Genomic DNA, 23,597 nt, shown 5'->3' with positions numbered 1-23,597 from the left:
TTAGCCAGGCAAATCTACTAAAGGAGGGTGTGACGCAAGGCTGGGGGAGAGTGTGATTCAGGAGAGGCTGGGCCCTGAGAAGAGTCTCTAGGGCCAGACAGAGAGTCTTGGAGGATCATACTTTGGTTCCTCAAAACAAGCGGATCTTGCAACAAAGTCCTTCAGTGTGGAGTGTTGGTGCGTTGGAGCGCCAGCCAGCCACTCCCCTTCCCAGAATACTCATTCTGTTTCTCCTCCGCTGCAGTTTTCAGTTGTTGCCTCTCAACAGCATTCTGCAACAAGGGAGCATGTCCAGTCCTCGCTGGGCTGTTTTAGGGGTCAGCCCCTCTTATTTTTCTTTTAATACACTGCTGCAAACCTTGCAGTTCCCTTAAGTCTGTTGATATCTCCCTCTCGAGTGTGGATGGCTACATAAGCTTTTCCCACTTTGAGACTGAGCTGGCTATTAATAGAGATATCTCTCTATATAAATATTCACACTTTTAGCATCACTCATATTTTTGGCCTCACCAGATGGGTTTTACTAAACGGAAAATATTATCTTACACTGGAATGTGATCTCACTTGTCAAGGACCTCCTCCTTCTCTCTCTCCTCCTCTTGTCTCCCACCTCCTCTCCCTCATTTTTCTTTCTTTTGGGGCGCTTCAAGACTGTAGCTCTTTTCACCTTGGATTCAGTCTCATGCCAGCAAATTCAGGTTGTGCTGTTACAGTTGACAGGAGGTCTTGCACAGCAAACCAGCTTCTCCCAAAGATCTGATTTTTTGCAATACGGAAAAGGGAGGGGAAATGCCCTGGAAAGTGTGGGGCAACTTCTTCTTCTTTGGCAATCACTCATCGGTGAGTAAGATTGTCTTCCATGAACACGGTCTTAACAGAGAGTCCGTAAGTGACTGTGGAGGCCAGTTCTGGATCTGCACGTCCTTCCACAGTGGGGACACAGGTTTCCAGACGGGAGCTGATCACGGTGAGGGTTTGTCAAGCGTGCCTTCCTTTTAGCAAATTTCTCCCTTTTGTCCTGAGTTTGAGCGACTTCAAAGCCCATGACACCTTTGGTAAAGGTTGTTCTCTAATTGGAGCACTCACAGGCCAGTGTTTCCCAGTTGTCGGTGTTTATACTACATTTTTAAAGATTTACCTTGAGAGAGTCTTTAAACCTCTTTTGTTGACCACCAGCATTACGCTTTCCATTCTTAAGTTCCATTTTTAAGTTTGGGCAACACTTACTTTGACACAACGTCACAGGCAGATAGGGGGCTGCTTTTTCCTGAGTCAGATTGTTGGTCCAACTAGGTAATACAGTGGTATCTCGGGTTACAGACGCTTCAGGTTACATACGCTTCAGGTTACACACTCTGCTAACCCAGAAAGAGTGCTTCAGGTTAAGAACTTTGCTTCAGGATAAGAACAGAAATCGTGCTCCGGCGGTGCGGCGGCAGCAGGAGGCCCCATTAGCTAAAGCGGTGCTTCAGGTTAAGAACAGTTTCAGGTTAAGAACGGACCTCTGGAACGAATTAAGTACTTAACCCAAGGTACCACTGTAGTTGGGTTTTAGCTAATGTTCCTTCTGATTTTTCTTCTTTAATTATTATTGATTTTCAGGACAGGGCATGCTCTGTAACCAAAGATTGAGCGAGAGTGTCTTTACATTGGCTCATGGAACTAGATGGGGACTCGCTGTCAAAGACAGCATTTCCATATTGATGTTTTTATTATGCTTTCATTGTTAATCACTTTGAGGTGTATCATGGGAAGTCAATTCATAAATGAAATGAAAGGAATGAACAAATTAGGAATATCTCCTTCTCTTGGGAGCACATGGTGCGATGTTATCATATTCCAAGTTTTGCCTAACATATAACTGCTCCACTCGGTCTGTAGGGGAGGAAGAAGACATATTACTTATTTTGTTTAGTTCAGTGTTTTAAGTTGTTGTTGTTGTTTAGTTGTTTAGTTGTGTCCGACTCTTCGTGACCCCATGGACCAGAGCACACCAGGCACTCCTGTCTTCCACTGCCTCCCGCAGTTTGGTCAAACTCATGCTGGTAGCTTCCACAACACTGTCCAACCATCTCATCCTCTGATGTCCCCTTCTCCTTGTGCCCTCCATCTTTCCCAACATCAGGGTCTTTTCCAGGGAGTCTTCTCTTCTCATGAGGTGGCCAAAGTATTGGAGCCTCAGCTTCACGATCTGTCCTTCCAGTGAGCACTCAGGGCTGATTTCCTTAAGAATGGAGAGGTTTGATCTTCTTGCAGTCCATGGGACTCTCAAGAGTCTCCTCCAGCACCATAATTCAAAAGCATCAATTCTTTGGCGATCAGCCTTCTTGATGGTCCAGCTCTCACTTCCATATATCACTACTGGGAAAACCACAGCTTTAGCTATACGGACCTTTGTTGGCAAGGTGATGTCTCTGTTTTTTAAGCAGAGTGTTTTCAGTAGTAAACCATAACTCCTGCTTGGTGGATCCACTTGGTGGATATTGTCAGTCATATACTCGTATGACAAGGACAAGTTATCTTTAGCACACTTCCTCCTGGGGTGACCTGATACTGCTTCAAAGAACATATTTGGTTGAACTCGAACTGTCTTTGGCTCTCAGTCAAGACAGGCAGAGTTATTTGAATGGGCAACACCAAAGTGAGTGGTTATTTCATCTTTCGGATTTAGCTGTGCTTAGACGCTTGGCATTTCCCTTCCACTTTACTATTTCAATATATTTCCACCGTCTCTTGCATTACTGCCAACGGATATAAACATAACAGGAGCTCCAATATGAGAGATAAATATAGAACCATGTTGCTGCTCGTTGCAAGATTGCATCTCAGATTTCTAATGGAGAGAGAGGGGTAGAAGAAGCATGCTTTGATTTCAGTGTCGTATCTGGAAAAGCAGCACATTTCATAGGAATGCTAGAAGCTCAAAATGAGCTGGGCATGATTCTGCTACTTCCTTGTAGTATCCTGTCAGCACATGTGGCAGCATTCATTTCAGTTCATGTCAGGGTGGATAAAAATCAGTGATAAAAAAACAACACAGTTTTTTTTATTTAAACTGGATTTTTTAATATTTAAATCAGATTTTTTAATATTTAAACCGGATTTTTAAAATATTTAAACCAGATTTTTTTAATATTTAAACTGGATTTTTTAAAATTTAAATTGGATTTTTAAAAATAAAATGCTTTTGGAGGAAAAATCTTTCTAAAGATAGTTTTCTATTTAAGTTACATTATAGTCCAACGGCTATTCATCAGGAAATAAGGATTTGTTTTTGAATATGTAGCATGAGGCTTTATATGCAATGTTTAATTTTTTTGGTAAATGAACTCCATTAATCCATTCACAATGTCATGCTCTTCCAGAGGTTTCTGTAAGATTATTTGGGGCAGTTTTTCTAATGAGAAGATATTATCATAGATGTTTGTTTTTGCAGTTCTCAAAAGTGTGAATTTGTGTCTGCAGAGGTAACTTTTCTTCACAAGAAAAATGTTATAGAATAAACATGCAGTTGAGGAAAAAACCTTAATCCCATTGTTCCTTTGCAAATTTATATCCACAGAATTAACCCCTTACCTCTTAAATGCTAAGTTCCAAGAGGTTCAATGAATAGATTGTTTGGAGTGGAGTAGATCTGTAGAAGTAGATAAGTGTGTGAGGAGAACCTGAGCTTACAGGGTTAAACAGCTCAGAGTGTACGCCCTGCCTACTATTGGGAGGGGGGAGAGTCTGCGTCATATCCGAGAGTCTAAACCTCTTTGTTCTTTCTACTTTCGCTTTTGAGGAGAGAGGACGTGATAGATAATGGATAGTTTCTGCTTAAATAAAACTGCTTTTAGCTGCTAAGATCCTGTCTGGACTTTATTTAAGCACACTGAAGAAAGCACTGAAGTTTGCAGCTTTCTCTTACCACTGCTTAACTCTGCATTTGCTCAGAGCATCGGAATGTGGCCTTTCGAAGTGCGGAGGCCTGGCCGGTAGCTGTGCAAGCGAAGCGGGCTGGACGCCAGGACTTATCTGAGCAATAAATCTTCAAAGTGTGAAGCAGTAAAAATGAAAGTGCAACGTTGTGAGCAGAATACTCCACGAGTCTTGGGATCTTTGTGTGATAATTGTGCAAGTCAGTAATTTTTGATAAAACTGTAAAAACTACTCTGAAAATTTATTATTCAAAAAACGAAACCTTCATCTGGTTGTAAATATTAAGATTACAGCAGCAAGAATAAGTCTTTCTGTAAAAACAATAATGATTTAAATCAAGTCTTACTGACTAGCAATTTAAATCTTGATTTAAATCGATTTGATTTAAATCAAATCTATTAAGTTGTGGGTGAACATATCAGACGACACAGCAATTCTTCAAACAGCTCTTGTTTATTCACAGGCCAGAACAGAACTGAACTGAAGGGTTCAGCCAGCCTGCTTATATAGAGCTCCACTACAACGCAACTGTAACACTTTCTGTAACTATCCAATCACTGAATGTCACTTTCAATCTCTTATTTGCATATGTGTATCTGAGTGAAAACTATCTATAGTATCCCCCTGCTGGCCCAGGGTGAGAACTTCAGTACATAACAAAATCCACTCTGGCTCATGTCAACATCTAAGAGGACCTGAGCATTGACAAATGCTTGGACTGTCAAGAGACACTTGTGAGGATGGCTTGCAACAGAGAAAGGTAATTTGTGGGGCCTCCAGAGTTTATTAGACTCCAACTCCCATCAGCCTCAGCCATCATGGCCAATGGCCAGAGGTGATGGGCTTTGTAGTCCTGCCACATCCAGAGAGCCCCCGCCCCGCCCTCTACAACCCTGTCATAGAATGAGAGCCAAATTTGGACCTTAACATTGGCTTAGTTTATCAGGTGAATTTGCCTTTTGGAATCATAGAGTTCGACGGGATCTAGTTTAACCCCTTGCAATGCAGGAATCTCAACTGAACTAAACTCTTGGGGGAAGCGTATTTATTTAGCAGGCAGAGAGCACCCCCAGGAGATGACATCACCGTTCCTGCTGTGAAAGAAGTACCGTATTTTTTGCTCTATAAGACTCATTTTTCCCTCCTAAAAAGTAAGGGGAAATGTGTGTGCATCTTATGCAGTGAATGCAGGCTGTGCAGTTATCCCAGAAGCCAAAACAGCAAGAGGGGTTGCTGCTTTCACTGCGCAGCGATCCCTCTTGCTGTTCTGGCTTCTGAGATTCAGAATATTTTTTTTCTTGCTTTCCTCCTCCAAAAACTAGGTGCGTCTTGTGGTCTGGTGCGTCTTATAGAGCGAAAAATACGGTATTTCTGTGAGGAGAACCTGAGCTTACAGGGTTAAACAGCTCAGAGTGTACGCCCTGCCTACTGTTGGGAGGGGGGAGGTTCGTCATTTCCGAGAGCCTCCAGCCTTTGTTCTCTCTCTACTTTCGCTTTTGAGGAGAGTGGACGTGTTTTCACGATGCTGTTCGCTGTGATAGATAATGGATAATCTGCTGTAAATAAAACTGCTTTTAGCTGCTAAGATCCTGAGTGGACTTTATTTAAGCACACTGAAGAATGCACTGGAGTTTTTTGCAGTTTTCTCTTACCGCTGCTGATCTCTGCTTTTGCTCAGAGCATCGGAATGTGGAGTTTGGAATGCAGAGGCCTGGCCAGTAGCTACGCAGCGAAAGCGGGCCGGACGCCAGGCTTATCTGAGCAATAAATCAATCTCCTTCAGAATTTCATCCCTGCTTATCCATGTTCCACTCCACCACTAACTTTTTCAGTTGTGGAAAGAAGAAAAGCAATCAAGGAGAGAGATATTGAGTGAATAACGGGATGGAGCAATGGAGAACTTCTGAAACAACAATGGGATATTAGCTCCGCCCAAGGCATGATGGAGAACAGCAACAACTGGGAAAAGATAGACATAATATTTTACAAAGACTGGAAGAAACATAACGGACAGAATAATTGCCACACACGGGAAGAACAAGGATGTAGTTTGAATGCTTCTCCTGTAGCTTTATAAATCATTTAATGTGTCAATTTGAATGGAAGTCGTTAATACTGCAGTTGTTGTATAAGGGATTGTTATTTTGACTGGCGTGCGATTGAAATTAATAAGAGTTTGGAACGCAGAAATAAAGAAAGCCACCAAACCATCAATTATAGCACGCGGGGGGGGGGCACCTAAATTATATCATTTGGCACCCGAAGGATTGGTATTAATAATTGTTTTATAATTTGGCATTGTTATAATGAGGCTATTATTGGATTATTGTAATTGAAAACTAATAAAAATTATTATCAAAAAAGAGAGAAGAGATATTGAATGAATAAAGGCTCAGGGAAATAGATAGTTTGTTGTTGTTTAGTCATTTAGTCGTGTCCGGCTCTTCGTGACCCCATGGACCAGAGCACACCAGGCACTCCTGTCTTCCACTGCCTCCCACAGTTTGGTCAAACTCATGTTGGTAGCTTTGATGTTGGTAACACTGTCCCACCATCTCATCCTCTGTTGTCCCCTTCTCCTTGTGCCCTCCATCTTTCCCAACATCAGGGTCTTTTCCAGGGAGTCTTCTCTTCTCATGAGGTGGCCACAGTATTGGAGCCTCAGCTTCAGGATCTGCCCTTCCAGTGAGCACTCAGGGCTGATTTCCTTCAGAATGGATCGGTTTGATCTTCTTGCAGTCCATGGGACTCTCAAGAGTCTCCTCCAGCACCATAATTAAAAGCATCAATTTTTTGGCGATCAGCCTTCTTTATGGTCCAGCTCTCACTTTCTTACATCACTACTGGGGAAAAATAAATAGTTAACCCCCCTAAAAAACAACAACACGCATATGTTGGCAGTCTCCTGTGGATGCTTCTTGTAGGTTGGCAGGAAGAGAGAGTGGAAGCCATTTCCCGCTATTCTTCCACATTAACCCTTATTCTCCTATTTGAATTACATGCTATAAAAGTGCTAGACTTTGGACTGGATCGGGCCCATATGGTTTTGGAGGGCTGGGGTTCCCCCCCCCCCTAAGAAGTTCCAAGCAAACCTCAAAGCCTTTTGGTGCAATGGGATACCAGTTTGCTTGAAAGTGAGGTCCCCAAAGTCTCGCCCTTTCATTTTCCTGAAGATTAGAAGTGGATTTTCTGCTTGTAGCTGGCAATGTTATGGTTGTCAGACAGCATCACCGTTCATAAAGGCCCTTTGAGGTGGGGGTGGAGGGTGGGTTGCCATTTCTCGGCTGATTTGCATGCAGTTTTCCTCTTTTAAGTCAGATCATTTCTGAAGATTTTTCCTTGCAAGAGTTTTTTGTATTCTGAGAGTGCTGTGGCCGTGAGGCCTGTGAAAATCTGCACCCTATTAATGCATGTAGCAGGAACAACAGAGAAGCTTCTCCCATTTGTCGTGAGAGATAAATACCGGTATATAAAATTCTGCGAAACAGAAATAGAGAGGAGGGTTGCTAATTTCACGATGGGGGGTACAGTATGCAAAATGCGGAATATGGGGATGCAATCACATCTTGAGAACAAATGAATTCAGAAAAGGGTAGCTGCTACTTTCTTCCTTGCAAGAACCCATCAAGAATGTTTCATAGCCAATGGTTGTACTGAAGTAACTTTTACTCAAAGTTTAAATGAAAGGCCCTGACTAACTCAGGTTTCAGTTACTGTATCTTTTGCTCTATAAGACTCACTTTTTCCCTCCTAAAAAGTAAGGGGAAATGTGTGTGCGTCTTATGGAGCGAATGCAGGCTGCGCAGCTATCCCAGAAGCCAGAACAGCAATCCCTCTTGCTGTTCTGGCTTCTGAGATTCAGAATATTTTTTTTCTTGTTTTCCTCCTCCAAAAACTAGTTGCGTCTTGTGGTCTGGTGTGTCTTATAGAGCGAAAAATACGGTAATTTCCATGAGTGTGTTATAAGAAAAACTGCTCCCTTTCCCTTATGGGGGTATTCCGGAGCCTGTCTAGAGTTCTTAAGTGGGTTCCCCTATCGGCAGGAGAAAATAACAGAGGCCAACCAGAGTATACTGAGAAGCAAAGCAACTAGTAAGCCTGATCTTTATTAAAGGAACTGTTGCAACAGGGTCCCCACTTACCACACGCAGGAGGAAGAAGAACCCTGAACAGTGGTGTGCAAGCCCTTATATAGATTTTTGATATTGCCCACCCTGTAGCCCAAGACCTTCCCCCCCCCCAAAAAAATCATCTGACACAGAAATCCTGCCATCTGCCTGGGTTTCCCTAGCCACTCTGGACGGCTTCCAACAGAATATTAAAATACAAAACTTATTAAACATTAAAAGCTTCCCTAAACAGGGCTGCCTTCAGATGTCTTCTAAAAGTCTGGTAGTTGTTGTTCTCTTTGACATCTGGTGGGAAGGCATTCCACAGGGCGGGTGCCACTACCGAGAAGACCCTCTGCCTGGTTCCCTGTAACTTGGCTTCTCGCAGGGAGGGAACCGCCAGAAGACCCTTGGAGCTGGATCTCAGTGTCCGGGCAGAACGATGGGGGTGGAGACGCTCCTTCAGGTATACTGGACCGAGGCCATTTAGGGCTTTAAATGTCAACACCAACACTATGAATTGTGCTTGGAAATGTACTGGGAGCCAGTGTAGGTCTTTCAAGACTGGTGTTATATGGTCTCGGCGGCCGCTCCCAGTCACCAGTCTAGCTGCCGCATTGTGGATTAGTTGTAGCATAGGACTCCTAATCTCAGAGTTGTGGGTTCCAGCCCACGTTGGGCAAAAGATCCCCGCATTGCAGGGGGGGGGCGACTAGAGGACCCTCACAGTCCCTTCCAACACTACAATTCCATGATTCCATGACACGTGGACACCTGCCAGTCTACATTTTCCTCCACAACGGTATACAACACACTTCCTTGTCCAAACACACATGTGGGAGGGGCAGGGGAAATCAGTCATGAGCTGGCCAGAATGTCAGTCTTCTTAAAAGGGAATTATTCGGATAAGAGGGGTGGGGAGGAACCAGGGTCATGCCATGAAGGAGGCATCCTGCCACCTTTGTTAACAGACCTGGAAGAGATCATGGGTGGGGTTGTCACCATCCCTGTAACAAAAGATACAAGGAAGGAAAGGAGATTGCAGAGTTCAGAGCCAAGCTGCACGATTTTGCTACACCCATGCAAATATATTGTAGGGGAGGGGAAAAAAAAATCTAATTTATGAAAATGTAACCGCACAGGCAGGGAAACAAGCTAAGCTCTGAACTAATCTTCTGCTGGCGGAGTCAGCAAGAGGATTAAAGAGTGCGAAAAGCACTGGCGGGAAGAAAAGGAGATCTGTCATTTGTGACTTGATCTGTTCAGAGCATTGTAAAGCGAGCGTCGGGCTGGGGCGGCTCAAAGGAACCACAGGTCCTTTGAAAGATTCCCATCTCTGGTGAGATCCCAAGTTCTGCCTGAGGCACGGGAAAGGGAATGGGGTGGACTTTGTTTCGAGAAAGTGTGACAAAGCCATGAATGAAAAGATCTGGAGACACACAGACACAAAAACACACACACCTTTCTTCAATCTGAACGGCATTCCATTAAATAAATCAGGGCATCCTGTGAAGCAGGCAAAGGCACAGACTTTGAAATGTACTTTTGAAGTTGGGTTGTGCTGGTATCAAAACGAGAACAATAAAAAATTATGGAATCCCCCAGATTCCCACAATGCTCATTAGGAAAAAACGAAAAAAACACACAGAGCATATAACAAACTAGAAGGAATGGGCTTGATTACAAATGGGCAGAGAAGCAGCTGTTACACACAACCCTGAGTCCCAAAGGGGACTGTTAAATATTACCCCACTGATTATACATGAATAAATTAGTGCCCTTGGGTTAAGATATAATGAGGTACTTACTGACACATAAAAGCCCCCTCTTTGGCGGAGCTTTCATTATCATCAGAATGGACAGCTACAGAGGCAGTCGGTGATATAATAGCAAGCACCACCAAAAGCTCCATTCAGACAGTTCTTTCTTTGTTACATTTTTATCCTGCTCCAAATAACTCCAAGGTATCTCTCACCTGCTCCCCCTGGTTTTATCCTGACAACAACCCTGCGGGGTGGGTTAAGCTGAGAGAGGAGGGTGAGCCCAGGACCTCCACACACATGGCCCAGCCTTGCGCATCCGAGAGATCACTTCAGTGCTGCTAACGCAGTGGTTTGACTTCACCCCTGGAGGTGCACTCCATTGTCTCTCGAGACAGACAGGTGCCGGAAAAGAAAGATATCAGGTTACATTTATATATTGGGGGGAAACTTGGTGGCTTTTCAAGCTTGCAAACAGGGCGCCGTCAATGAGAGGTTAAAGATGCAGAATTTGCCAGCCATTATCTCAGACCCTCCCAGTGTCCCTTTTTCCAGGGACAGTCCCGGATTTACAGAAGCCATCCTGGTTTCTGATTTGATCCCAGAATGTCCCACTTTTCCTTAGGACACCTCCATTTTCATTGGAGAAATGTTGGGTAAGTCACCTGAAGTCAGCCGTGTTTAGGGAAGTTTTTAATGTCTGCTGTTTTAGCGTGTTTTTAATATTCTGTTGGGAGCTGCCCAGAATGGCTGGGGAAACCCAACCAGATGGCCGGGGTATAAAGAAATTATTATTATTATTATTATTATTATTATTATTATTGAAATGTTGGAGGGTATGCAATTATGCGACCCACAAGCCAAGGAGATAAGTAACTATACAATCTTTAGAAGGCATCTGAAAGCAGCCCTGTAAAGGGAAGTTTTTAATGTTCAATGTTCTGTTGCATTTTTGTATCTTCTCTCTTCTTTCTTTGTCTTTGGCGATCACTCGTAGCCGAGTAAGATTGTCTTCCATAAACATGGTTTTAACAATAAGTCTGTAAGTGACTGTGGAGGCCAATTCTGGACCCACATGTCCTTCCACAGTGGGGACATAGGTTTCTGGGCAGGAGCTGATCATGGTGTGGATTTGCTAAGCGTGCCTTCCTCTTAGCACATTTCTTCCTTGTGTCCTGGGTTCGAATGTCTTCAAAGCCCATGACACCTTTGGTAAAGGCTGTTCTCCAACTGGAGTGCTCGCAGGCAAGTGTTTCCCAATTGTTGGTGTTTATACTACATTTTTTAAAATTTGCCTTGAGACAGTCTTTAAACCTCCTTTGTAGTCAGAAGCCGCCCATAGTGGCTGGGGCAACTCAGTCAGATAGACAGGGTATTAATAAATAATAATAATAATAATAATAATAATAATAATAATAATAGAATAGGATGTCCCTATTTTCAGCTGAGAAATGTTGAAGGGTATGTTCTCCTAATGCTTAAAAAACCCGGCAAGTCCAATTTGACCAGAGCCAGTTTCAAGGCCAGCAAAATGAGAACTCAGCCCGGGAGGGAAAATCTGGTGGGGATTGGGCCCATGAGGCCAGTTCCACAAGCCATGCACATGTGACCCACACCTGAAATCATATACAACACCAGGTGTGCAGCAGTTGGAGGCTGAATGGCTGAGTTTGCCATAGGGAACTCAATTATGTAGACGAACCCTGTGAAAAGCTGCTTTCTAAGCCAGCTGGTTGTTGGGTGTTTGGGAAGCACTGCACACAAGACTCCGACAAGCTGGCGGGTCAAGCCACAGCCTGAGGCCTGAGCAGGTAAAAAAGGTAAAGGACCCCTGGATGGTTAAGTCCAGTCAAAGGTGACTATGGGGTTGCGGCACTCATCTTGCTTTCAGGCCAAGGGAGCCAGCATTTGTCCACAGACAGATTTCCGGGTCATGTGAGCAGCATGACTAAACCGCTTCTGGCACAACGGGACACTGTGACGGAAACCAGAGCACACGGAAATGCTGTTTACCTTCCTGCCACAGTGGTACCTATTTATCTACTTGCACTGGTGTGCTTTTGAACTGATAGGTTGGCAGGAGCTGGGACAGAGCGATGGGAGCTCACTCCATCATGGGGGTTTGAACCGCCGACCTTGTCCAAGTGACCCACACCTGAAATCATATACAACACCAGGTATGCAGCAGGTGGTGGCTGGATAGGCTGAATGGCCGATTATGCTCATTATGCAGATGATCCTTGCAGAAAGCTGCTTTCTCAGCCAGCTGGTTGTTGGGTGTTTGGGAAGCACTGCACAAAGGAGTTTGACCAGCTGGAACCAACCGAGGCCTGAACATATTGCAGGCAAAGCCCCCTTGTGCTGTGGTTCCCACCTGCCTAACAACTAGCTGGCTGTTAGGTACTTGGGAAACCTCAATGTCAGGTGATTGGCAGGTGGGTTGTCACACACACACCTGCCATTGTTGGCCTGCAGGAATGGAGATAGAGAATTACCGGTATCTGGCCTGCTAGGCTAAGAAGTCCCAGCTGGGTGCCGCAGCTCACAATGGGTGGGGAGTGTCTGACCCCATCAGAAGGCAGAATCTTCTCTCCAGGACATTCCTGTGCTTACCACAGAAACCTGGACATGCTGGACCTTTCGCTAGTGCCTGTCAGCTGTCTAAGATCAGCAGGGGTCCCATACGGGCTGCAGCACAACATGTGCTTTGGATTTGCAGGGGGTAGAGAAATTCTGAAACATTGCCAGGTCTTAAAATTAGAACCACAGGCAAAAGGGAAGTGGGGGATCTTCGAGGTTTAGATTCCCAGCAGGGGTGCCAACTTGAATAAAATATGAGGGGGCGGGGGGAATAAGCCCCACCCATATAATTGATATCGTGATGAGGTGCGTGCGCAGCTCCATATTTCGCAATCAAATCTCTGTCAGTCCCCAACTTTTCTATGGGCTTCTTCCTAGCTCTCAATTCTTAAGAAAAAAAGTACCCACTATTCTGTACCTTTCTGCAAGGTAAAGATAAAAGTAAAGGGACCCCTGACCATTAGGTCCAGTCGTGGACGACTCTGGGGTTGTGGCACTCTTCTTGCTTTACTGGCTGAGGGAGCCGGCGTACAGCTTCCGGGTCATGTGGCCAGCATGACTAAGCCGCTTCTGGCGAACCAGAACAGTGCACGGAAATGCTGTTTGCCTTCCCACTGGAGTGGTACCTATTTATCTACTGGTACTTTGACGTGCTTTTGAACTGCTAGGTGGGCAGAAGCTGGGACCAAACAATGGGAGCCCACCCCGTCACGGGGATTCGAACCGCTGACTTTCTGATCGGCGAACCCTAGGCTCTGTGGTTTAGACCACAGTGCCACCCGCATCCTTTACACCTTTTTGTAAGCTATGCTAAATCCATCAAAAGTGCCATGCATTGAAGTACCCACAACCCCTTGCATGTAGAATTATAGAATTGTAGGTATTTAATTAATTTCCTCTCCCAAAAAGAGACAGGGGACTGCAGCTTAATGGTAAAAAAGGGTAACAGTATAGGACCCCTGGATGGTTAAGTCCAGTCAAAGGCGACTATGGGGTTGCGGTGCTCATCTCATTTTCAGGCCGAGGGAGCTGGCATTTGTCCACAGACAGCTTTCTGGGTCATGTGGCCAGCATGACTAAACCGCTTCTGGCACAACAGAACACCGTGAGGGAAGCCAGAGCACACAGAAATGCAATTTACCTTCCTGTTGCAACGGTACCTATTTATCTACTCACACTAGTACGCTTTTGAACTGCTGGATTTGCAGGAGCTGGGACAGAACAATGGGAGCTCACCCCATCACGGGGATTCGAATCACCGACCTTCCGATCGGCAAGCCCAAGAGGCTCAGTGGTTTAGACCACAGCGCCACCCGCTCCCTTGGGCTTATTCACACTAGTCTGAAGTAAGTTTGACCGAATGCAGTGGGATGGACTTCTCAGTAAACATGGACTGGATTGCACGAGTCAACTGGACAACAAGACCTGACCAGAACACTATTTTCACTTGAACACCTGTCACTCCTTTACTTCCCCTCCTTTCCAGCTGGATCTGTAAGTCTTCAGCAGCCAATGGAGATAAAGAGACCATCCTCACCTGGATTCCAGGGGTTTTCAGACAGTTAATGAGCTGTCTCTGTGCTCTTCCTCTGAAAGTGCAGGCCGTTATTTATGTATGCCACTACTGCAGCCTATGTTTTGTTAGCCCCCAAATGGAAAATGAGCGAGATCCCAACTAAAGAAGAATGGCAACTTAAACTGGTGGAATATGCACAGCTTGTGGATCTAACTTATAGAATAAGAGAGCAAGAAGAACATACGTTTAAAGAAGATTGGAAAACATTTATTGAACATATGGGGGGAAATCGTGTACACTTGAAAACATGGGCAGCATTAAGATAAATTCAACAGTGTAAATAAGTTTTGATGGAAGTAATAATGGAATACTGAATGGTTTAGTTTATATAAAATAGGCAGGGATTTATGCTATGCAAAATGAACCATGGAAAGAAAAGAAGGGAATTAATTGATATTTTAAGGTTGTTCAAATGAATATTCTAAATTGTAAAACAGAAAATTATAGATAGATAGATAGATAGATAGATAGATAGATAGATGATAGATAGATAGTGCAGTACTATTTGGTACTGGCGCTGTTGGAATGGGGGCACCCCAGAGAGCAGGCTGCTTTGCCTGCGCTTCTGCCCAAAGTAGTGCATCACTTTGCAACTGAATGTCCCAGCATCAACACCCACCTTTCAGTGTCTCTGGTGATGGGAAAGTAGACAGCTCCCATTAAGGCTGCAAACGGACTTCCGGGGAAGGAATCTCCATTTAACTTGGTGGTACTTATTTCTGAATAAAGATGCTTAAAATTCTAATACAGTGGTTTCCAACCTTTTTGCATCTCTCCTAAGCATCTCTCAAATCCTGACCCCCCCCCCCGCGACATATAATTCTTATTATTCAAAAAGTGAACTCCTATTCACGTGGAGGAAGCCCAAGTCCCTTAACTTGGTCGAAACAAGCTTCCAAATTGCCCCCTGTGGTTCTAAGAGGTGTAGGTGTCTCGATTTTAACTGTTCAAACAGACAAGAAGGACATTTATCTGGACCAAGGAACAACAATGCAAACATTCAGAAATACAAACATTTCCCGATTGGCTGATTAACACTAAGGCGTAGAAATTTGGCCAGGGCCAGTCTATAGATTGCGACCTTCGGAGAGTGAGCGACACCCCAACCACTGCCCCCCAGTGCCCCCACACCCCACAGAGGCTTACCGAGCTTGCACTCGCCGTCGTGCGCCTTCCGGACGCGCTCCCGGCCGCTGTGGAGGGCGCGCCAGCTGTGTAGGTGCAGGGCGCACACGCTGCTGTAAGAGCGGCCGTCGGAGCCGCAGACTGCGCCGTCTTCCTTGCAGACGCAGCGCCCGGTGCCTTCTTCCTGCTCCTGCTCCTCTTCCTCGGCGGCAGGAGGCTCCGCTTGGCGCTGGCTGACGCACACCAGCCCCGGGCCACAGCGAGCGCCCCGCGCCCCTCCACACCGCTCGCCCTCGGCGCTCAGGCACCGCTCGCAGCAGCCGCACTCGTCCCGCGCCGTCAGCTCGGGCGCCGCGCACCGCGCCGTCTCGCACAGCTCAGGCCGGCAGGGAGCGCACGCCGCCGCCTCCGCCGCGCTCCTCGACGCCAGGCACAGCCAAAGCGCCAAGAGCGGCAGCAGCAGCCGCGGCGGTAGCGTCGAGCTCCAGACGGCGGGCATCACGGCGAGCTGGGCAGGCAGACCAGGCGGGCGACGGCAGCTCAGGAAGGAGCCGTCTAAAGGGGCGCAGCGTCGACGGCAGAGTCAGGGGAGGTGGGTGGGGATGGCGAGAGAGACGCCCCCTAGACGACCACGCCTCCGCACTAAGGAGCCTCAGCGCGCGAGCTGACTGCGACCTTCCTGCGTGCGATTCCTTAGCTACAGTTTTGAACTCCGCGGAGCCCGATTGCCAGCACCTCGAGGCTCAGGATCAGGCGCAAGCGCTGGTTCTGGAGAGAGAAGAAAAGCTAAGCGGTACGAGAATGGACGGGGAGTGTCGAGAGCAGAAGCGGACGATGCGTCCTTGTGCTTAATTATCCTTTCTCCGCCTGCCTTTTCTCCTGACCAAATCACCTCCGCGCCAGTAGCTAGACCCCCGCTCGCCAGCTGCGCTAAGGGGTTTGTGCGTGTTTTGTTCTAGCCACGAAACAGTGCGCTGCTTCAGCTCCTATCTGCTTCGCTTTGCGGGTGTTTTAAAAACATTACCAGGGATTGACCACATGCAAAGACCTACGGAGGCTTCCTTGTGCCATTAGCGAAGAGGTATGGCGCCCTCCTTGCACCCTGGGCAAGGAGCAACTGGCGGAGCGTGCGGGGTGCCGGGGAGTCGTTGCCCCGGGCGCGCAGAGATGCCCGTCAAGCGGCTGGGTTTGTGCGAAAGGTGAAGAACAGCACCCTCTGCGCCCTGCCTGGGAGACGCGGGCTGGGCGAGCGGAGGCTGAAGAGTTCCCTCTGCGCCTCTCCCACCCGGCGCATGAGCGCCCGCCCGTCGGCAGGAGGGCTGGGCAAGGCGCAGCGGGTGCTCCGCCGCTGCAAGGAGCAGCATACCCTCCAACATTTCGCCAGTGAAAACAGGGAGAATAATAGTAATAATAATTCCCCACCCATCTGACTGGGCTGTCCCAACCACTCTGGGCAGCTTCCCAAATATATATAATGCGCAATAAAACATCACACTTTTTTTAATTAAAAAAAAACACTTCCCTATGCAGGGCTGCTGTCAGATGTCTTATAAAGGTTGTATAGTTACTTATCCCCTTCATGGATCACCGCCTTGCCGTGGAGAAGGGGCTTGAATAACTCAGAGAAGCTATGAACTATGCTGTGCAGGGCAAACGTGAATTATGGTGCTGGAGGAGACTCTTGAGAGTCCCACGGAATGCAGGGAGATCAAACCTATCCATTCTGAAGGAAATCAGCCCTGAGTGCTCACTGGAAGGACAGATCCTGAAGCTGAGGCTCCAATGCTTTGGCCACCTCATGAGAAGACTCCCTGGAAAAGACCCTGATGTTGGGAAAGATGGAGGGCACCATGAGAAGGGGACGACAGAGGAAGAGATGGTTGGATAGTGTTCTCGAAGCTACCAGCATGAGTTTGACCAAACTGCGGGAGGCAGTTGAAGACAGGAGTGCCTGGCACGCTCTGGCCCATGGGGTCACGAACAGTCTGACACGAAAATGCAAAAGCACCTGAAGTTACAGTTTCAAATTAGGTCATTCGCTTTATTAGATGAAGATAAACGTGATCCAGCTTTATTCAGGCCATTTTGGACTGGAGTCCTGTTCTAGCTAGCTTTACAATATGTGCTATTTTTTTGCTCATGTGTGCAACCTGGCCATCATTTCGCAAGGTGAGGCTGCCCAATCCAGCTACACTCCTCAGTGCATTCATTTGCAGAGTGTCTTTGCTTAATCCTTGCTCAGTAGCAAGGGATTGTTTATCCAGGCGGCTTTCAGAACTGCATTGTACAGAGCATAATAGCAAGCTGATTCCCACAGCATTACTGCTGGACTGGGATTAGCATTTTTCAGCCTGGCGCTTTTAATGGGATGGGGATATTGTGCTCTGTCTCAACACTTGGCTAAACAGGCTGGCCTCCACTCCAGTCAAAGCAACACTCCAGCTTTAAGGAGTGTGAAAATGGCTCCGTAAGTAGTCTGTCTAGAAACTGAACAGTGGAAAGTGGAGTTGCCAGACTCCTGACTGCAACAATATTGGCTCTGGGGGCATCTTAAGCAGAAACAGGCTTTTGTGGGGTGGCAGTGTCCCCCAAGAACTTTGGAAGAGGCATGAGTCAGGAGCCAGCACCAGCAGCAGTGCTTGAATTATTTCTTTCTTTATTAGATTTATATACCATCCTTCTTGATAAGGTATCAAGGTGGTTCACAAAATAAAATACAGTGGTACCTCAGTTTCTGAATGTAATCCGTTCTGGAAATCTGATTGAGTTCCAAAACACTTTCAAAAACTGAAAGTGGAAGCCTCAATACGGAAAACTCAAAACGGAAGCCACGTTTCCTGTTCCACTTCTGAGGCGTGTTTGGAAACTGAAACACTTACGTACTTCTGGGTTTTCAGTGTTCGAGTTCTGAAACGTTTGACTACAGAGGTGTTCAAAAACTGAGGTACTACTGAGAGGCAGGACTGAGATTTGGACATGCTTCAAGGTTCAGACTATGGGAAGCCATAAAATTAATAATTACAATTCAGAATTCGAATTGTACAATTCAGAATTTGAATTTTTATTTTATTATTTTTATTGGATTATGATTTGATATGTTAATTGGATGTCTTTTAATGGAATATTAATAAATGATCTAACAAAAAAAGAAAACTGAGGTACCACTGCACAGGATTAAGAACAAGTAAATAACTAAAAACAAGCCAGTGAAACAATACCTCCCCCCCCCCAGCCTTTTAAATGTGGCTGTGGAAAGGGGAAGTTTATTGTTTTGCTAGTTTGTTTTTAATCATTTACTTGTTTTTATTCTGTAATTTTTTTTGTGAACCACCCTGAAACCAAAGGCCTGGTTGAAGAGGAACATTTTTGCCTGGCACCTAAAAATATAAAATGACGTAGCCAGGTGAACCTCCCTGGAGAGAGCATTCCACAAGCCACTACAAAGAAGGCCCGTTCTCCTTTGGGTGGCATGCATATCTATGGTATGATAAGGTCAAAGCACATAAAGCTTTTAAAAACCATATTGTCAGAAAAGCACTGTTTAATGTTTGGATAAGATATAAGGATTTGCTTGAGAATAAAACCCCAAGGTGGCTGTCACCAATGGAAGCGAAGGCTCAGAAAAAGCTCAATATGGAGGCTAAATGGCCGAAATATTGGGAAATTTTGGAACAAGAGGGAGATAGATTAAAACTGCAGAGTTTTGAAAAATTAAAAAATAGAGTGCGAGATTGGCTTCATTATTATCAGATAATGGAGGCATATAATTTGGATAAAAAAAATGGCTTCCAGGTGGAAAAATCAAAATTGGAAACAGAACTGTTAGATTCCAAAACTAAGAATTTGTCAAGAATGTATAATTTGCTGTTGAAATGGAATACTCAGGATGAAACGGTAAAATCTGTTATGATTAAATGGGCACAAGATGTTGGACATAACATTATGATGGCTGACTGGGAACAGTTATGGACCACAGGTATGAAGTTCACGGCATGTAATGCCTTAAGAGAGAATATAATGAAAATGATATACAGGTGGTACATGACACCAGTCAAGCTTGTGAAAATTTATCACTTGCCTGATAATAAATGCTGGAAATGTAAAGAGACGGAAGGTACATTCTTTCACCTTTGGTGGACATGCCCAAGGATTAAGGCTTTCTGGGAGATGATCTATAACGAAATGAAAAAGGTATTTAAATATACCTTTCTGAAGAAACCAGAGGCCTTTCTCCTGGGCATGGTCGGCCAATTGGTGCCAAAGAAGGACAGAACTTTCTTTATGTATGCCACAACAGCAGCAAGAATACTTATTGCAAAGTATTGGAAGACACAAGATCTACCCACTCTGGAAGAATGGCAGATGTGACTGAATGGCAGATTGACTGAACACCCCCTGCTGTGTAGATAATGGAGAAAGCTCATAAACTGTATCCCTTCTTTCGTCCTGGCCAACTCTATTACGCTGGTGTAAACCCTGGTGCACCAGGAACCCAGAATAACAGCAAATAAAATCTGCTCATACGTCAGCAACTGATAAGACTTGTCAACCTGTTATTCCAAAGTCTTCCTAGATTATAAAGCTCCAAAATACAGGCCAGAAGAGAGCATTTCTGGAAAGAGCGAGCCATACAATGGGCACCACCAGTGAAAAGGCCCTGCTCCATGTAGCTCCTGCCTTGTCATTTGATAGGGTGCTCATTTGCCCTCCTTCTTGACATGGAATGCTCTCTGTTGGAGTCTTCAGGTCCAATATAAAGGCCATAAGAAGGGAGAGCAGGGACCTTGAAGTTCCCAACAGTTGTTAAGCAAGCAAGCACACAGGTCACCTTTGTCACAGGTGCGTCACGCCTATGTCCTGGCCAGGCCTGCACTTAATTTTGTTTCTGTTTGTTCTCAGTAACCAAAAACATATTATCAACATATACAAGGAGAAAAGATGTTTTCCTTCATTTGCAAGGAATCGTACAAAACAAAGTGGCACCACTAAGGAAAAGTTCCAGGGTGGCAACAGAAAGCAAACTAAAAATGCTTTTGCAGTTCATCAAAACTATCCAGCAACATCAAGTTATAGGAAAACTGGTGCTATTAACAGTTATCCTTCTAGTTGGTTAATTGGTTCAGCAACTTCCATGAACATGACGCGTGATGCTAATTATTTCCCCAAAGAGTTAAATGATAACTAATCAGAGGCAGGTTTCCTCATGTGTGTTGCAGGTAGAAATACTGTTTGTAATGAAGTGAGAGCTGTAGTTTACTTGCTCAAATTAACAAATAAGAAAGTTTTGAGAATTTAAATTCTAGATTAAAATTGATTACTTAATTGAGAAGGGGATTGTAACAAAAACACTGGGGCCTAATTTGAATAGTAGAGTGCCTGGTATCTGGTGGGCTATCTCATCCTTTATTTCCACACTGTGGCTGCAGACCAAATCACCTGTCAGGAGAGTTATGAGATTCAGGTGAGGGTCATATGCCTTGTCAATCCCAGCAGGTATATAAGAGGACGACCGCCTTCGCCCTGGCCAGGCTTTCTTCATAAAGGATCACTTTGGCATGTTCTGAAAAACGAACCAGATTATACCCAGCCGAAGATGATGTAATCTAGGTCTCTGTGTGGAAAAAAACCCCTACAGACACGGCAGTTATGAATTGAGGGCTAGAATAGAACTAGATAGACACATAATCCTTGTGGATTCTGCAACCTGAGGCAGTTGCTTCACCTTGCCTCATGAGTGGACCGGCTTCGTAGAAGCATCTTGCTATGGAGCTCTGCTGTGAGATCAGTAGATTTGCTTTGTTGGAGTTTTTGTAGGTTGTGCCTCTACCTATATTGCATCTGTATATTTATAAATAAACATGACATATTATAAAATGCCTTAAGCTTCCAAAGAGAACCAAACGTGGGCACTAAACCCACTGCTCAGACAAATGGGATGCACATCACAATATCAAGTAACTGAGCAGAACTGAAAAACTTCTAACAGGAATGAACAGCTATTTCCCCAGGGAGTTACTCAGTCTAAGGGGGCTGGAGGGAGCTGCTTCCCAGGAAAGAGGTTGTAAGCCCCCCCAAGGAGGTTATTAATTTTCCTTATCTTTCTGTTTCAGACACTACTTCTGCCTGTGCCATCAAAGCAGTTCAGGAGAGAGTCGACAGGCTCGAGAGGTATAGAAAACCGTGATAGAAAAATAACATTGCTTTTGACTGGCGCCTTGCATAGAAAATTTTGCACCTTGTGAAAGCTGAAATGGTCTTCACTTCCACATTACTGAAAACCTAATTGGTTGTTGCATTCCTCCACTCCGTAGTTTGTGATTTGAATTGATGCAGTTTTTTGTTAAGTGTGGAGCTCAGTTTATGAAACACACACTGCGCTGATTGCCTTGGGAGAAGATGTGGGGGTATTGTTGCATTCTGAAAAGCGCTTTGCCCTCACTCGACCCCAGGGCAAATAAGGACACACAAGAGGTCACTGTGCAGACTAGAATGAGGAAAGTTACAGGCACTTGCCTGTGGAATGAGCACCATCTACTGGGCAATATTAATCCTGCCTTCCTAGCTTCATGAATGCCTGTTTGTATGGATTGGTTTTGTAATGGTCTGATAAAATTGTTTTATTGTCTGGTGCTTATATTTCATCTCTTTGTATTTATTTGTTGTTGGCTTCCTTAGGCAAGGGGCCTGTAGGCTGAAAGGCATTATATGAATTTAAGCCTAAGAAATAAAGTTGCAAAATATAGAGTTGCATCCAGTTGTGGCATGCTCAGGATAGAGCCACTGAAATTAGTCCTGGCTAAGTATGGAGACAGGGATGTGGGTGGCGCTGTGGGTTAAACCACAGAGCCTAGGTCTTGCTGATCAGAAGGTCGGCGGTTCGAATCCCCGCGACGGGGTGAGCTCCCGTTGCTTAGTCCCAGCTCCTGCCAACCTAGCAGTTCGAAAGCACGTCAAAGTGCAAGTAGATAAATAGGTACCGCTCCGGCGGGAAGGTAAACGGCATTTCTGTGCACTGCTCTGGTTCGCCAGAAGCGGCTTAGTCATGCTGGCCACATGACCCAGAAGCTGTACTCCAGCTCCCTCGGCCAGTAAAGCGAGATGAGCTCCACAACCCCAGAATCGGCCACGACTGGACCTAATGGTCAGGGGTCTCTTTACCTTAAGTATGGAGACAACCAGTGAAATCAATGCATGCATAAAATAAACTTACAGGAAAGTGCTTGAGCACAGCACTCAGGCACAGAGAGTTCACTTTTTATATATTTTTTGAAAATTATTTATACTTTTCAGATATATACATTTCACTGATTTTACAATCATTTTGACATTTCAAAACCTGACTTCCTTCCCCCTTTTTGTGCGGTTCCTTAAATTTATTTTTAATATCTTCTGCATATCCAAGTTAACTTAACTTATTTATTTATCTTCTTTAAATATATACTCTGTAGCTTCAGGTTATTAAAATAACCCTGACATTTTTTTTATCTGTTTACAATTTATCTGTAAATATTAAATAAACCATTTCCATTCTTTTGTAAAAAGTATGTTATCTTGATTTCTTATTCTTCCGGTAAGTTTTGCCATTTCTGCATATTCCATAAGTTTTTGTATCCATTCTTTTTTCGTCGGGACTTCTTTCCATTTTGGGGCAAGTAGCATTCTTGCTGCTGTAGTTGCATACATGAATAAATTTCTATACAATTTAGGTTGTTCTATCCCTATAATTCCCAAGAGAAAGGCTTCTGGTTCCCCCCCAAACCTTAAACATCCTTTTCATTTCATTGTATATCATTTCCCAGTAAGCCTTAACCTTACTACAAGATCACCACATATGATAAAAAACAACATTCTTTCTCTTTACATTTCCAGCACATATTTGATTTAGTTTTATACATTTTTGCCAGTTTACTCAGTGTTATAGGCACAGAGAGTTCAGCTTAGTTTCTGGGCCCATTCAGAGTGGGGCCTTTTGCCTTCAAAGACCTTCGTGGGTTCCAACTAAAGTGCCATCCATTCTAACTTATTCACACTGTTGAATTTATCTTAATGCTGCCAGCGTTTTCAGCTGTACACAGTTATTTCCCATTTATTCAATAAACATTTTCCAAACCTTAGGTGCCTGAAGAAGAGGTTTCTCCATTGGCAGACCTTGGGTGAGTTAACATTCTATGGCCTTTAGCATTCCACAAACACATTTTAATGGCCTTTAACATTCCACAAACACGTATGTAATGAGGGTACCAGGCAAGTCTCTGTGAGGAGAGCATTCCACAAATGAGGAGCCACCACAGAAAAGGCCTGCTCTCATGTTGCCACCCTCAGGAAGTCTTGCGGAGGAGGTACATGAAGAAGGGCCTCAGATGATGATTGCAGGGTCTGGGTAGGTTCATATGGAGAGAGGTGGTCCTTGAGGTATTGTGGTTCTGAGCCACATAGGACTTTATAGGTCAAAACTAGCCCTTTGAATTGGGCACAGAAAGTGTGGGAGAAGCTGTGTGACATCAGACTCATGTGGTGGACTTGTAT

The 23,597-nt window shown here is 44.9% G+C and overlaps 1 protein-coding gene across 1 annotated transcript in view; it reads right to left on the bottom strand.

Annotated features, from left to right (window-relative positions):
- Nucleotides 1–15,631, bottom strand: part of IGFBPL1 (insulin like growth factor binding protein like 1) — a 43,832-nt gene extending 28,201 nt beyond the window's left edge. Inside the window, exon 1 of the mRNA XM_080987005.1 lies at nt 15,093–15,631. Coding sequence (XP_080843131.1) covers nt 15,093–15,570 — 478 coding nt within the window. The 5' untranslated portion in view covers nt 15,571–15,631. The remainder of the gene's footprint in view (nt 1–15,092) is intronic.
- Between the last annotated feature and the right edge of the window lie 7,966 nt (nt 15,632–23,597).

The sequence above is a fragment of the Podarcis pityusensis genome (genome assembly GCF_964106645.2).
Source record: "Podarcis pityusensis genome assembly, chromosome: 17".
NCBI lineage: Eukaryota > Metazoa > Chordata > Lepidosauria > Squamata > Lacertidae > Podarcis > Podarcis pityusensis.
The sequence above is the reverse complement of the archived record's forward strand: the minus strand, read 5'-3'. Positions and strand labels throughout refer to the sequence as shown.